This window comes from Tenrec ecaudatus, chromosome 9, assembly GCF_050624435.1.
Source record: "Tenrec ecaudatus isolate mTenEca1 chromosome 9, mTenEca1.hap1, whole genome shotgun sequence".
Taxonomy (NCBI): Eukaryota; Metazoa; Chordata; class Mammalia; order Afrosoricida; family Tenrecidae; genus Tenrec; species Tenrec ecaudatus.
In genome coordinates this window covers 100,220,423-100,232,435 of record NC_134538.1, presented here as the reverse complement: position 1 = coordinate 100,232,435, position 12,013 = coordinate 100,220,423, and the positions used below count along the sequence as shown (strand labels likewise).

Here is a 12,013-nt window from a genome sequence, read left to right as displayed (position 1 = left end):
GATTAATGATCAGAAGGAATTCAGTAGAGGTTTATTCAGCGGGGTAAACCGGGGTGTGCAGTATTGAGTTCTATTACACAGTCTCTGGCTCTACCACAGGGTCACACTCCTTAGATAAATCTTATTAAAGTTTTGTGGAGGGCTAACAACACAAACATATTCAATCATCTAAAAGAGTACTATTCAAAGCTTTTCAGTATCTTGTGATAAATCAGCACAGAACACAGGCTTTCCTAAAGCAATCTGCAATTCGAAGCTTTCTTTCTAAGGTCAGTGATTGGAAACCATCAGCCATTCATGAGAAAACTTCATGAGCCACTACATGGCCATCTACTTCCTTAAAGATTATGCAGTGCTATCAAGTCAATGGCAGCGAGTGCATATGGAGTCAGTTGCAACCCATAGCAAACTGCATACAAGAAAATGAAATACTGCCCTATACCATCCTCCAGCACCATCTTCTCCATCTTTCCTACGTTTGAGTCATTACTGTAGCCACTGTGTCCACCCATCTCACTAATGGACTTCCTCTTTTCTTAACCTACTGTTTTACCAAGCATGGCGTCTTCCTCCCAGGACTGGTAACTTCTGATAACAAGCCCAAAGTATGGGGGACAGGTCTTCCCATCCTCACTTCTAAGGAACATTCTGGTTGTACTTCTTCTAAGACAGATTGGTTTATTCTTCTGGCAATTCATGGCATATTCAATATTCTTTGCCAATATCGTCCAGTTTTCACGTGCATAGGAGGCAATTGAAAATACCATGGTTCAGGCCAGGCGCACCCTAATGTCAACGTGACATCGGTGTTCTGTAACACTTTAAAGAGGTCTTTAAGAGGTGCAGCAGATTTGCCCCCTACAATACCTTTTTTATTTCTTGACTGCTGCTTCCACAGGAGTTGTAGATTTAAGTAAAATGAAATCCTTAACACCTTTTCTCCATTTATCATGGTGTTATGTGGTGGTTCTTTCCCGAGGATTGTGGTTTTCTTTACATTGGGGTGTAATCTATAATGAAGGATGGCTGTAGTCTTTGACCTTCATCAGTCAGTGCTTCAAGTCCTCCTCCTCACTTTCAGCAAGCAAAGCTGCTTCATCTGCGAATTGCAGGTTGTTATGGGCCTTCCTCCAATCCCAGTATGTCCAGTTCTTCAGACCATTGCACAGTATAGGGATTAAATCCACACAGTGCTAGGAAATTAGACAGACCAGACTACGTGCCATAGTGCGTGTCAGTCTCAGGATGAAAAGTCAGTCAGTCTGGTAAAAGAACAATGGTCTAGGTTACATCAAGCTACCATTAGAGAACACCCTTTTGCTACACAGCTCACTGATACCTGAGAGCTAAGCACACGTTTCCCTCAAACAGTAAAGAAATGCAACCTGCACAGACCTGCTGCCACGAAAGAAAGAGGCACCTTTCTCCTGCCCTCCGTGAAAACATCGACTCGCAGTGAGCACATGCACTCTTACAGTATTGCAAAAACGGGTATGTTTTAAAAGCACATCAGTATTTCCTCCTCTTGTGCAAAGTATTGTTGCTCCACGGTGCTGTGGGGTGGATTTCACTTTTAGCGACCCCCTCCCCACCTGCCCCTGAGAGAGTAAAACTGTCCCGTCAGGTTTCCGAGGCTGTAACTTTTATGGAAAGGACCCCTGGTAGTGCAGTGGGTTAAACACTGGTGAGCTCACTGCAATAGCAATGGTTCAAACCCACCGTCCCTCTGTGGGAGGAAGAAGAGACTGTACCCTCCTGCACACTTACAGCCTCTGAAACCCACCCACAGGAGTAGCTCTACCCCGACCTACAGCATCACTATGAGCAGGAATTGAACCGACTGCAGTGGGCTTTGGAGTTTTATGTATAGGTGACATCTCCTAGGATATTAGGATGACGTGACTCTTTGCTTGTGTAGTCTGAGTCTCAGTTTTATTCATGGCAGGATTGAAGTTAACTCAATGACACAAACACATAAAATATACATTATCATATTACATATGTTTATTATGGGATTCCCAGTATAAACTTTATCAAACAGAGTGTGGGCTTACAGGTTGTTTCTTGCTTTCAAAGGAACTAAGGTTCCTTTACTTCCTTATTTTCTCATTCGATGCATACATTTTTATCGACTACCTACTATGCACCAGGCAAAGAAGTGAGTGAACCTACTATGGGAACACCGAGAAGGGGAGTAGCCAGCAGAGGCTCCCAAAGAGCAGTTGGTAGGAGTCGCAGGTGGGCACCATCTAGTTCTTTTGGTCTCAGAGGTATGAAAACGGATGTTTGTGTGGTCTTTTAGACCATTGGCTAAAATAGTTTCCATATTTGGGACATTTTGATTATCACCAGTCTTCTTTTTTCTGTACAGGCATGGTTGCTCTTTAAGTAGTCACTTACAAGCATGTAAGACCCAGCCATGACTCGCCCAAAGCAGGATGTAGAACAAAGTCTTTGTGGTCTCTGTTGTGCTACTGGATCTTGGCATCCCCGAGGCTAGAAGGGGTGGACTCTATTGGGCCTACACAGTGAAGAGGTGAAGGGTAATGAAGTGAGGCAGCACAAGAGGCAGTGCTTTGTGCGGATTAAGGACGTGGATGCTGAAACCCAGCTGCTGGGATCTGATAAAAGCAGTCAGCCTTGGGCACGTTCCTTACGCCCCAGGCAGGTTTCCTCATTTGCAAAATGGGAAAAATTAGGATTAAATGAGTTCTTATTAGTAAAGAGCTTGCGATGTACATTGGTACAGATAAGAGCTGGAAACACAGGGAATCCAAGGCAGATAAACCCCTCAGGACCAATAATGAGAGTGGTGATACCAGGAGGGTGGAAGGGAAGGTGGGGGTAGAATTGGGGAACTGATCACAGGATCTACATATAAACCCCTCCCTGGGGGATGGACAACAGAAAAGTGGGTGAGGGGAGATGTCGGACAGTGTAAGACATGACAAAATAATAATAATCTATAAATTATCAAGGGCTCGTGAGGGAGGGGAGAAGGGAGGGAGGGGGAAAATGAGGAGCTGACACCAAGGGCTCAAGCAGAAAGCAAATGATTTGAGAACGATGATGGCAACAAATGCTCATACGTGCTTGACACAATGGATGGATGGATGGATTGTGATGAGTTGTATGAGCCTCCAATAAAATGACTTTAAAAAGAAACAAAAAGAGTGTGGAACCACACAAAGCACAGAGCTAGATCCTTATAAACGCGTGTTAGATAAATATTGCTGGTCCCATGTTATAACAAAGCCTTCTCCGTGAGAGAGCTTAGGAATGAATGCCACATCCCGGTCTCCAATTCACCCCAAACAGCTCTCCATGCAGGTCTGTCCCACAGAAGATGACCTTGGCACTTTCCAGGGCACTGCCCATTTCTCTGCTTCCAATGAGCCACGAAGTAGGGCAGGCAGCAGCATGAAGGTCCGGCAAAACCAAAGAATGAGGCTTACAATCTCCTTCCTACCTCCAATGTCCAGTGCAAGCTTTCTTAGCCAGGGCTGCTTTAAAAGATACCCATGGCCAAGCCCTATGTTTACTGAAGCAAAGGTTTCCCCAGGATCTGAGTAAATCTGAAGCACGTTTTCCAACCACTGACCTGTGGTAGAGTTAAGGGGAAAAACAAAAACCCGGCTTGTAGCGACCCTATAAACTATAGAGTAAGTGTTCATGTACCTAAGGAATGAAAGCCTAAACCATTTGTTTTTTTGTGGGGGAGTCGGGCAAGAGAAACAGGAGGTGGGATTATCTTTCATCCCAATTGGCTGCTAGCTCTGTCTGATGTCCATCAAGTCTTGGAGGCAGGCGGCTCCGCTGGGTGTGGGCTGAGTGTAGCGGAGTATGGACGAGGGAGAAAAATGCTAATTACTCATTCCTACTTTTCCACATGTCCTCGCGTTTCTCCTTTCTTTTAAGCGCCAAATGCCATCAATTAATTTTAGATGTTAAAAGGTAACGGCTCAGTTCTCTTCTAACGTTCATATTTGAGAATCACATACATCTCTGTGTTTGTAGGAATTTACTTGGTTTGGGGATTTGGGTATCATCATAGGGGGGGATCAGGAAGGATGGTCATGTCTTCCTACACAACTTCTTCCCCTCACTCTGCAATCGTGGTATCCAAGAAGCAGGGGCAGCACACTCCCTGTAACAAGGCTGGGAGTCACGCCTTTGCCCTGGCGTCCCATCCCTCCCTGTTGTAACCACGCCACTCCGCCCCAGACAGTCGTAAACCAATGAGTGCAGTTGTGCTCCAATGAAACTTTATTTGCAAAAACAGTGGCCAGCCTGAAGGCCATCATTTGATAACCTCTACCTACAAAAGTATTAATCTCCCAATGAGAACTGTTTGCATACACTGAAGGCTTCTTTATCCAAACTTTATTTGCATAAAATGTTCTTCTCTAGAATGTAAGAGTAGCGCAGCATGACTCAGTGAACGCGCATGTAGTTGGGGAAAAGTACACGGTGACCTTGTTTCAAGGTCCATCCTTACTCACAAATGAGCGTGGTGCTTTACATGCAATCATCACGAGGATGCTGTGCTGGAGGAGAGCTTAGAGATCACAGCCTACCTAATGCGGACCCTCGAATGAATGGGAACCTTGTGATAGATGCCCTTGGCCTGTCCAAGGCGTGAGGTGGATCTGCAAACAGAGAGAACCGCTCTCTCAGCTCTGGGGTCTGACTCTTTCCTCTTTCCAAGAAGGAGCAGCAGCCAACCAGCCACCAGCTCTGCAGGAATTAGCTGTCTCAGGCATGTTATTCCAAATGGTCTTGGCTTAACCCTGAGACTAATTTTTGCTATTTACCATGTTCATTGGAGGATGGGGGTGGGGGGAAATCAAGACAAACAAAAGCCCCAAAGGCCTCATTTAATCAAATTCAGACTTGAAAGCATGGATGTAATTCTTTGTTCCTTTCCGAGTTGTGCCAGCTGAGAATGGCATGCTTTTCCTATGGCATTTGGGCACTTAAAAGAACCAGCCACCCAAGAGTGGGTTTGGCAGCGAGCGTCAATCTTCTTGGGGACCACAAGAAGTAGGCGCCCTAGTTAAACAACCAAACCCAAACAAGCAACCAGCACACACCAAAACCCAGCGAATGCAAATGAGGAGTTTGACGTCAGAGACAGCCCAAAGAGTGTTATCTGTGCAAAGGGCCTTTTCGTCTCATAAAAGGACTCAATTCTCTGCATGGAGTTTTAGAACAGAAGAGGCAGGAGAGCTAATGTTAGTGTCTTGCTTAGTGAATTAAGCAACTCCCTGGAAATTTAGGTATAAATTCATAGGACTTATCAGGAAGCCAGGCACTATGAAATAGGCACTTAATTCTAGTCCATGTATGAACCCAAAGAAGCCTCGGCAGCACAGTGAGTTGAGTGCGGAGCTACAGCTGTTCCAAGAAGGGAAACTGTGGCAGCTGGCTTCAGGAAGATGTGCAGCCTCGGACACCCTCTGGGGCAGTTCAGCTCTGTCCCGCGAGCCGGAATGGACTCAGGGCAGTGGGCTGGGCTTGGGGGGTTTAGATGAACCCAGGTACACAGTAGTCCACACTCGTTCGACTCAGTGAGCTGGGACCCCAGTCCTGCCCTGGAAACTGGACTGAAGCAGGATGTGCATGTCAGTCAAAGCCGGTGATCCCTGTTGAAATGAGACGCTTTCACCGCAGTGGGCAGAGATGGTGCCTGTGCCTGCACAGCTTTGCCTCTCAGGCTCCCTGGGGGCCTGTCCTCAATTGCTCAGAGAGCTCGACCCCGGACAAAGACCAGTGAGTTCAGCAGTAATGAATGATACTGTCAAATTAATTAACCCACGTCTTTGTCCCCAGGAAAACCAAAACTACAACACCAATCTAACATCAGTACTGCTGCTTACCAGCCTCAACCACGCTCTCTACACCACGGGGGCCCAGGAGCACCAAAGAATGATTCGGTCCTACCTACTGAGCTGCCAACATATGTGGCTAAGCCTGTTCCCAGCAACGTATTTTATGATACTATGAAGTGAGTGCATGAGCTCTCCAAAACCTAGCTCCAGATCACCCCAGGTATTTCAACAGGGGCAAGCTGCAGAATGCCGGCTTGGACAGTCACATCCCTTATAGCCACCCTTTTGGAATGGCAGGGATGAAACCCTAGACAAATGCTGTAGGAGTTCATTAATAAATGACCCTCATGAACACGCCAGCTCCGCACCCTTCTCTGGGAGACCCCACAGCATCCAAATGCTCCGCTGTGGAGGACTCAGAACTATTTCCTTATCCCGCGGGGCTCAGTTTCCACTCCACGTCAAAGCATTACCTCCATCCCATTTCTGCCTTCGAAGATACTTAATGGACCACAGGAAGACTCTTTCAAGGGCAGCCGGCTGCCAAGGCCCTTCTGAGCGCACAGCGAACGCTGATGTAATCTGCGACAAGAAGCTGACTTCTATTTTTAGACTGCACCCTCTTCCTCTGCCTTCAAAGGGCACATAGATCACACGTTGCACACTTGCTCGTAAACGACCTCGTGGAGTGGGCTCCCATCCATCTCCCTCCCGGGGAGAAGCACCCTATCGGGAGGGGCACACCACCACCCAGCTCGGCCTGTTGAAATCTGTCCGCCACCGCCGCCGCCCCTCCTGGTTGGCGCTTAGAATAGCTGCAGATGGCCACCCTCTCGCGGGGTCTGGTTCATCACAGCGACTCTGACAAGGAGCAGATGCCTCGCAGGCTCCTTCATGAGGCTTGGGATCGAGCTTTCCACTTCTTTGTATTTCCACCCCCCTGATACAGGCATTTAATAAAAGCTCATGAATGTCGCTGCTGAGAGCTCTGTCCTCGGGCCGTGCGTTTCAAAGGGGCCGGGATGGAAGTGGACGGTTTGCTTTGTTTAACTTTAAGTTTCTCATTCATCATTTGGGCCATGCTCGCTGGATGCGATTTAATAGTGTTAGCATTTCGCAAACACTAGGGCAAAAAGCTGTCGGTGGAGGTGAACGTACACTTGATCTTGCCATTTATTTATAGTTAGACTGCTGACTTCTCAAAAGAACGAAGAGATGACTCGTACCCCTGGGAGAAGGCTGAATACTACAATTCCTTTCGGTCTACTTCCCGCTGCCTCCCAGTTCCGGCCCCTCTCCTCTTGCTCTGTACAAAAGCCTCGCAGCGGCTCTCCCAGCTCTGAGGCCTGGCCCTCCGCACCCTTTCTCCATGTTAAAACCTGGGGACACTGCGGAGAATCTACATTTGATCGCATCCCTTGGCAACCCCTCCATCCTTGCCCTCCCTCCCTTGCTCTCCCAAGAGATGCCTCTCATGGTCCATCTTTCCAACCAGATGGCACCTCGGTCCCTGCAGCCGTCTGGCCTCCCCAGGGCATATGGGACCTCTCAGCTCCTTCAAGCTCTGTTTGCCTTCATCTAAAGGACTTGTCCAAGTGACTTTGTCAGTGACTGGCCTGCTTGGCGGTTTCTCCTGCCTCTACCCGACTCAATTTCTCCAGGAAGCCTCTCCAGAGCGTTCTACGTGCTCCTTGGAGAATTACTGATCCTACTGCATGTGTTCGCTTGCTCTATCCCCAAACTGAAGTCCGTGGGTGCTACAAATGGGTTGGTGGAGAGGATGGCAGTTGAAACTAACTCCTAGATAAACAGGCCTGGGCAATGTGCTTCCAAAAAGCTGCAGCTTTGGAAGTCCCGTGGAGCAGAGTTCCACTCTGTATACATGCATGGGGTTGTCCTGAGTTGGACAACCAACAGCATACCAAGCACTGCCACTGAGTGGATTCCCACTCAACGTGGGCCTTTAGGACGGGGTACCATGGGACCTCAGTGGTTCCACTGCTGAAATCTCTATGGAATCAGAATGCCACATCTCTCCCAGGAGGGTTCAAACTGTCAACCTTTTGGCTAGCAGCCAACTGCTTAACCACTGTGCCACCAGGGCTTGTGAAAGTGGCACTCCCCAAATGACAGCATGAGTTAGGAGAGCAGTCGTTGGATCTGCTGATTCACCTACTCCATCCCTCTGCAGCCTCCTGCCTCCTGGCTGTGCATGCTGGAGAGTTCAACCAAGGGATCCTACTGATGAGGCGTGATTTATAATTCTGTCCCTTCCAAAACGTGTCAGTTCAAAGAACAGAATTTATAACAAAATACTGTTTCAGTTGAGGACGAACCCAGCGAAACCTGAAGGCGGCTGCTGGCTCTGAGGAAACAGAAATTTCCCCTCCCACAGTGCCTCCCGAGGAACCACCCACAGCTGGGCCCATCTCCCACATGACTCAGACACACTTCGGTAGCATGTTCTTGACAGATAAATGGAGTCTCTGTTTAAAAGGGAACTCAACTGGGACAAAACCCGAAAGCTTGCTCCAAGACAAATCTCATGTTTATAAGCCCCAAGTGAACAGAGAACTCCACAATTTAGATTCATGCCTAAAAGGGCTGCCAGCCCCAAATTATGCTACTTTATACCTGAAAAACCACAGGCCAATTTACAAAACAGAAGGAGGTCGACTTCCTATCTTGGGAATGCCCTAGGGGTCTGAGAAAGCATGGGTCTGGGAGGCTGGCATCTTGTCATTGGAGAGGTGAGTGCCACGTGGAGGAAAGCGACAGGCCAGGCCTGGGGTTCCAGCTCAGACAGGAACCGAGTATATCTGCCCCGTACCCTGGTGGGGATCCAGTCTGATCAAATAGACACTTGGAGGATGAACTTTCAAAACATATCCTTTTGCTAAATCCCAAGGACACCAGGCTTAGCTACTAAATTGAATCCAGCACTCATGGGGTTGGGGAGTAAGGCATCGTTTCAGCTACTTCTGCACGTCACAGGAATGTTTTCAACCATATTTTCCAGAATCGACAGATTGATGACACTAAGGAATGGGTAATGTTTCAACATTCAAACCAAATGACGAAGGGCTCGGTTTCCATTATATCCTCACGGAGCTAGTAACCGGCCCCAAAACCAAACCAAAGAACTGCTATTTGGAGTGAGATTCTTCTACTTTCAAGAACAACTGTGTTTAATCTTATTACCTGGCGCCTAAGAGGTGCTCAATAAATATTTGTTGATCAGAAAAGCAAAAAAAAAAAAACCAAACAAACAAAAAACACACAAATTCACAGGAAAAGAATTACTGTAAAATATGTTGTCAATTTTAGATATATTCTTCAACTTCTTTTTTCCACTCCTGTCTGAGGCCAAAAACATGCGCGTTGTCTAGGCTTCTGGTGATCATTTCCTTGTCTGAGCTTGGGTGGAAAAGTTACTTAACTTTGGGATCATTTTCCTCATGTCTAATATAAAACCCATGTCTCGGTTGCTCCGAGGCTCAAAGGATCCATACAGTAGGCAGAAAGTTACTAGATTCTGCGCTGCCAATGATTTTTTTTCCTTTGAGTCTCTTCACCATCCACACATTCCTACCCCCCAAAGAGAGATCATGCCAAAGACAAATCAAATCTTGAATAGAATGTTAGGGATCTTCCTATGTAGCCTCAATTCAGCAATATTAGTAATCAATCAATCCTTGGAAATTTTTGCTTACTCTTTTGGGACCTTGGGGTTTTTTTTTTTCACTTAACAATGAGTGAGTGTCCAAGTGCCCCCTCAATACAAGAACACTTTGTTCTATTAAACTGGCATTCCATGATGCTCACCTTCCCAACACGATCGCTGAAGACAAAGAGGGTGCATAAGCAAATGTGTTTAAGAAAGCTGACAGTGCTTGGCTATCAAAAGATATAGCGTCTAGTGTCTTAAAGGCTTGAAGATAACCAAGCAGCCATCTAGCTGAGAAGCAACAAAGCCCACATGGAAGAAGGACATCAGCCTGTGTGGTCATGAGGTGTTAAAGGAATGAGGTATCAGGCATCAAAGAACAAAATATCATATCATTGTGAATGAGGGGGAGTGTAGAGTGGGGACCCAAATCCCATCTGTAGGCAACTGGACATCCCCTTACAGAAGGGTCAAAGGGAGGAGATAAGTCAGTCGTGGTGCAGTATGGCACCAATGAAACATACAACTTTCCTTTAGTTTTTTAACTCTTCCTCCCCTCAACTATCATGATCCCAATTCTACCAATTCTACCTTACAAATCCAGCTAGACCAGAGGATAGACACTGGTACAGATAGGAACTGGAAACACAGAGAATCTAGGACAGATAAAGTCCTCAGAACCAATCATGAGAGTTGCGATACCAGGAGGGGAAGGGGAAGGTGGGGTCGTGAGATAAAGGGGGAACCAATCACAACGATCTACATATAACCCCCTCCCTGGGGGATGGACAACAGAAAAGTGGGTGAAGGGAGACATCAGACAATGTAAAACATGAAAAAATAATCATCATAAATTATCAAGAGGTCATGCGGGAGGGAGGGTGGGGAAGGGAGGGGAAAATGAGCTGACACCAAGGACTCAAGCAGAAAGCAAATATCTTGAGAATGTTGATGGCAACAAATGTACAAATGTGCTTGACACAATGGATGGATGGATGGATTGTGATGAGTTGTAAGAGCCCCAATAAAATGATTTTTAAAAGAAAACAAAACAGTGAGTGTCACTAGATCTGCTCTGAGAGCCTTTTCCATGTAGACTCTGCACGGTTCAGAACGTTGCCTTACATGCTAGCTAACAGGATTTTCTGTGACCAGAAATGAATTGTACCTTGATTTCCTTTCAAAGGGAAGGACTCTAAATAAAAACCTGAAAGAAAACATGACTTATGAAAATAATTTGTATCAATCCACGAAGTCAACAAAATGGCGACCAGGGCTGTCAAAGCAACAGAAGCCCCTCAACCCTGTCCCCACATTCACCCTCAGGACACCTGGAGCTTCCCCACCAGGATGCCCGGAAAAATCAATCTAGGGATTTTAAGCAGTGTCACAAATAACAAATTGATCATTTGAACTAAGCAAAGCCATTTGATGTAGTATGTTAAATCTATTGGTTAACTTAATTTTTTTTCAACCCCTGAAATATACCCAGTCAGCCAAAGAACTACCAGGATTGTGTACACAACCAAAATAGCTTCGTTGTCGTAAATACCCAATGTTCGACTGCCACCTAGTGGTAAGATGCACTTTGTACATAAGACAGTATGAACATTCATATACCTAAATTTACACAACATAGTAGCTCTAAAAACAAAAAACAGCAACCGAAGATGGTTCCTCTGCTGTTCACCATTTCCTTCAGGGGAATTGACCGAGCACATTCACTCTCCTCGTCAATCCAGTTCCTCAGAGGAGTTTCAGAAATGGTTTACCACAGGTGGAGTCAACAGCCGTCTTCCACCCTGCAACTCAACCTTACAGCTTTTGAATAATACCACTTCACTAAGGAGTAGCTTGGTTTCTATGCATCTTAGCATGCATTAATAATTTTTAAAAGATTGCCCCCAAAGGCTGTTCTCATTCCCCAGTTTTATATGAGCTGCTCTTGATTTTCAGTTATGCATGAAAAGGCATAAAAGGAACAACCTTACCAAAAGTCCACATTACATGGGAACCATGACTTCAATTAGAACCAGTTACTAAATCCTGGCAATTTCCAGCCGTCGCGTCTATCTCCTCCTTGGAGAATGATAGATCACACTAATTGGTACTCTGTCATATGAGAAGACATCAGACATGATTAATGGCACCCTGGAGTCATGTCTTCTTCACCAGCGGGATTCACTCACACCTCGGTGCCTTCCAGCGGGCACCCCCTTTTTGGTCATGCTCACAAGGCTTCCTACCTTCCTGAACTTCTCCATTTGCTTGTAGAGATCCGGATCCAGCTCTGGCGACACGTCCTTCATCCACAATAGCGCCCCTCTGTACTCCGTCCGGCACTGCTCCATGTGGTTCACGGTCAGCCAAGTGTCCGAGATGGCCCGGTGACGAAAAGTCTCCACTTCTTGGTGAAAGCGACACAAAGGGTTTCTCAAAGCCAATCTAGACAAGAGGGTAAAGTCACAATCTTTAAACTGGCCAGCAGTTTAAATCCTTGAAAGTTCACTAATCT

At 46.4% G+C, this 12,013-nt stretch overlaps 1 protein-coding gene across 1 annotated transcript in view; it reads right to left on the bottom strand.

Moving 5' to 3' along the window:
* ICA1 (islet cell autoantigen 1) overlaps positions 1 to 12,013 on the bottom strand; it is a 129,647-nt gene that overhangs the window by 93,938 nt on the left and 23,696 nt on the right. The window contains exon 5 of the mRNA XM_075557345.1: positions 11,745 to 11,943. Coding sequence (XP_075413460.1) covers positions 11,745 to 11,943 — 199 coding nt within the window. The remainder of the gene's footprint in view (positions 1 to 11,744; positions 11,944 to 12,013) is intronic.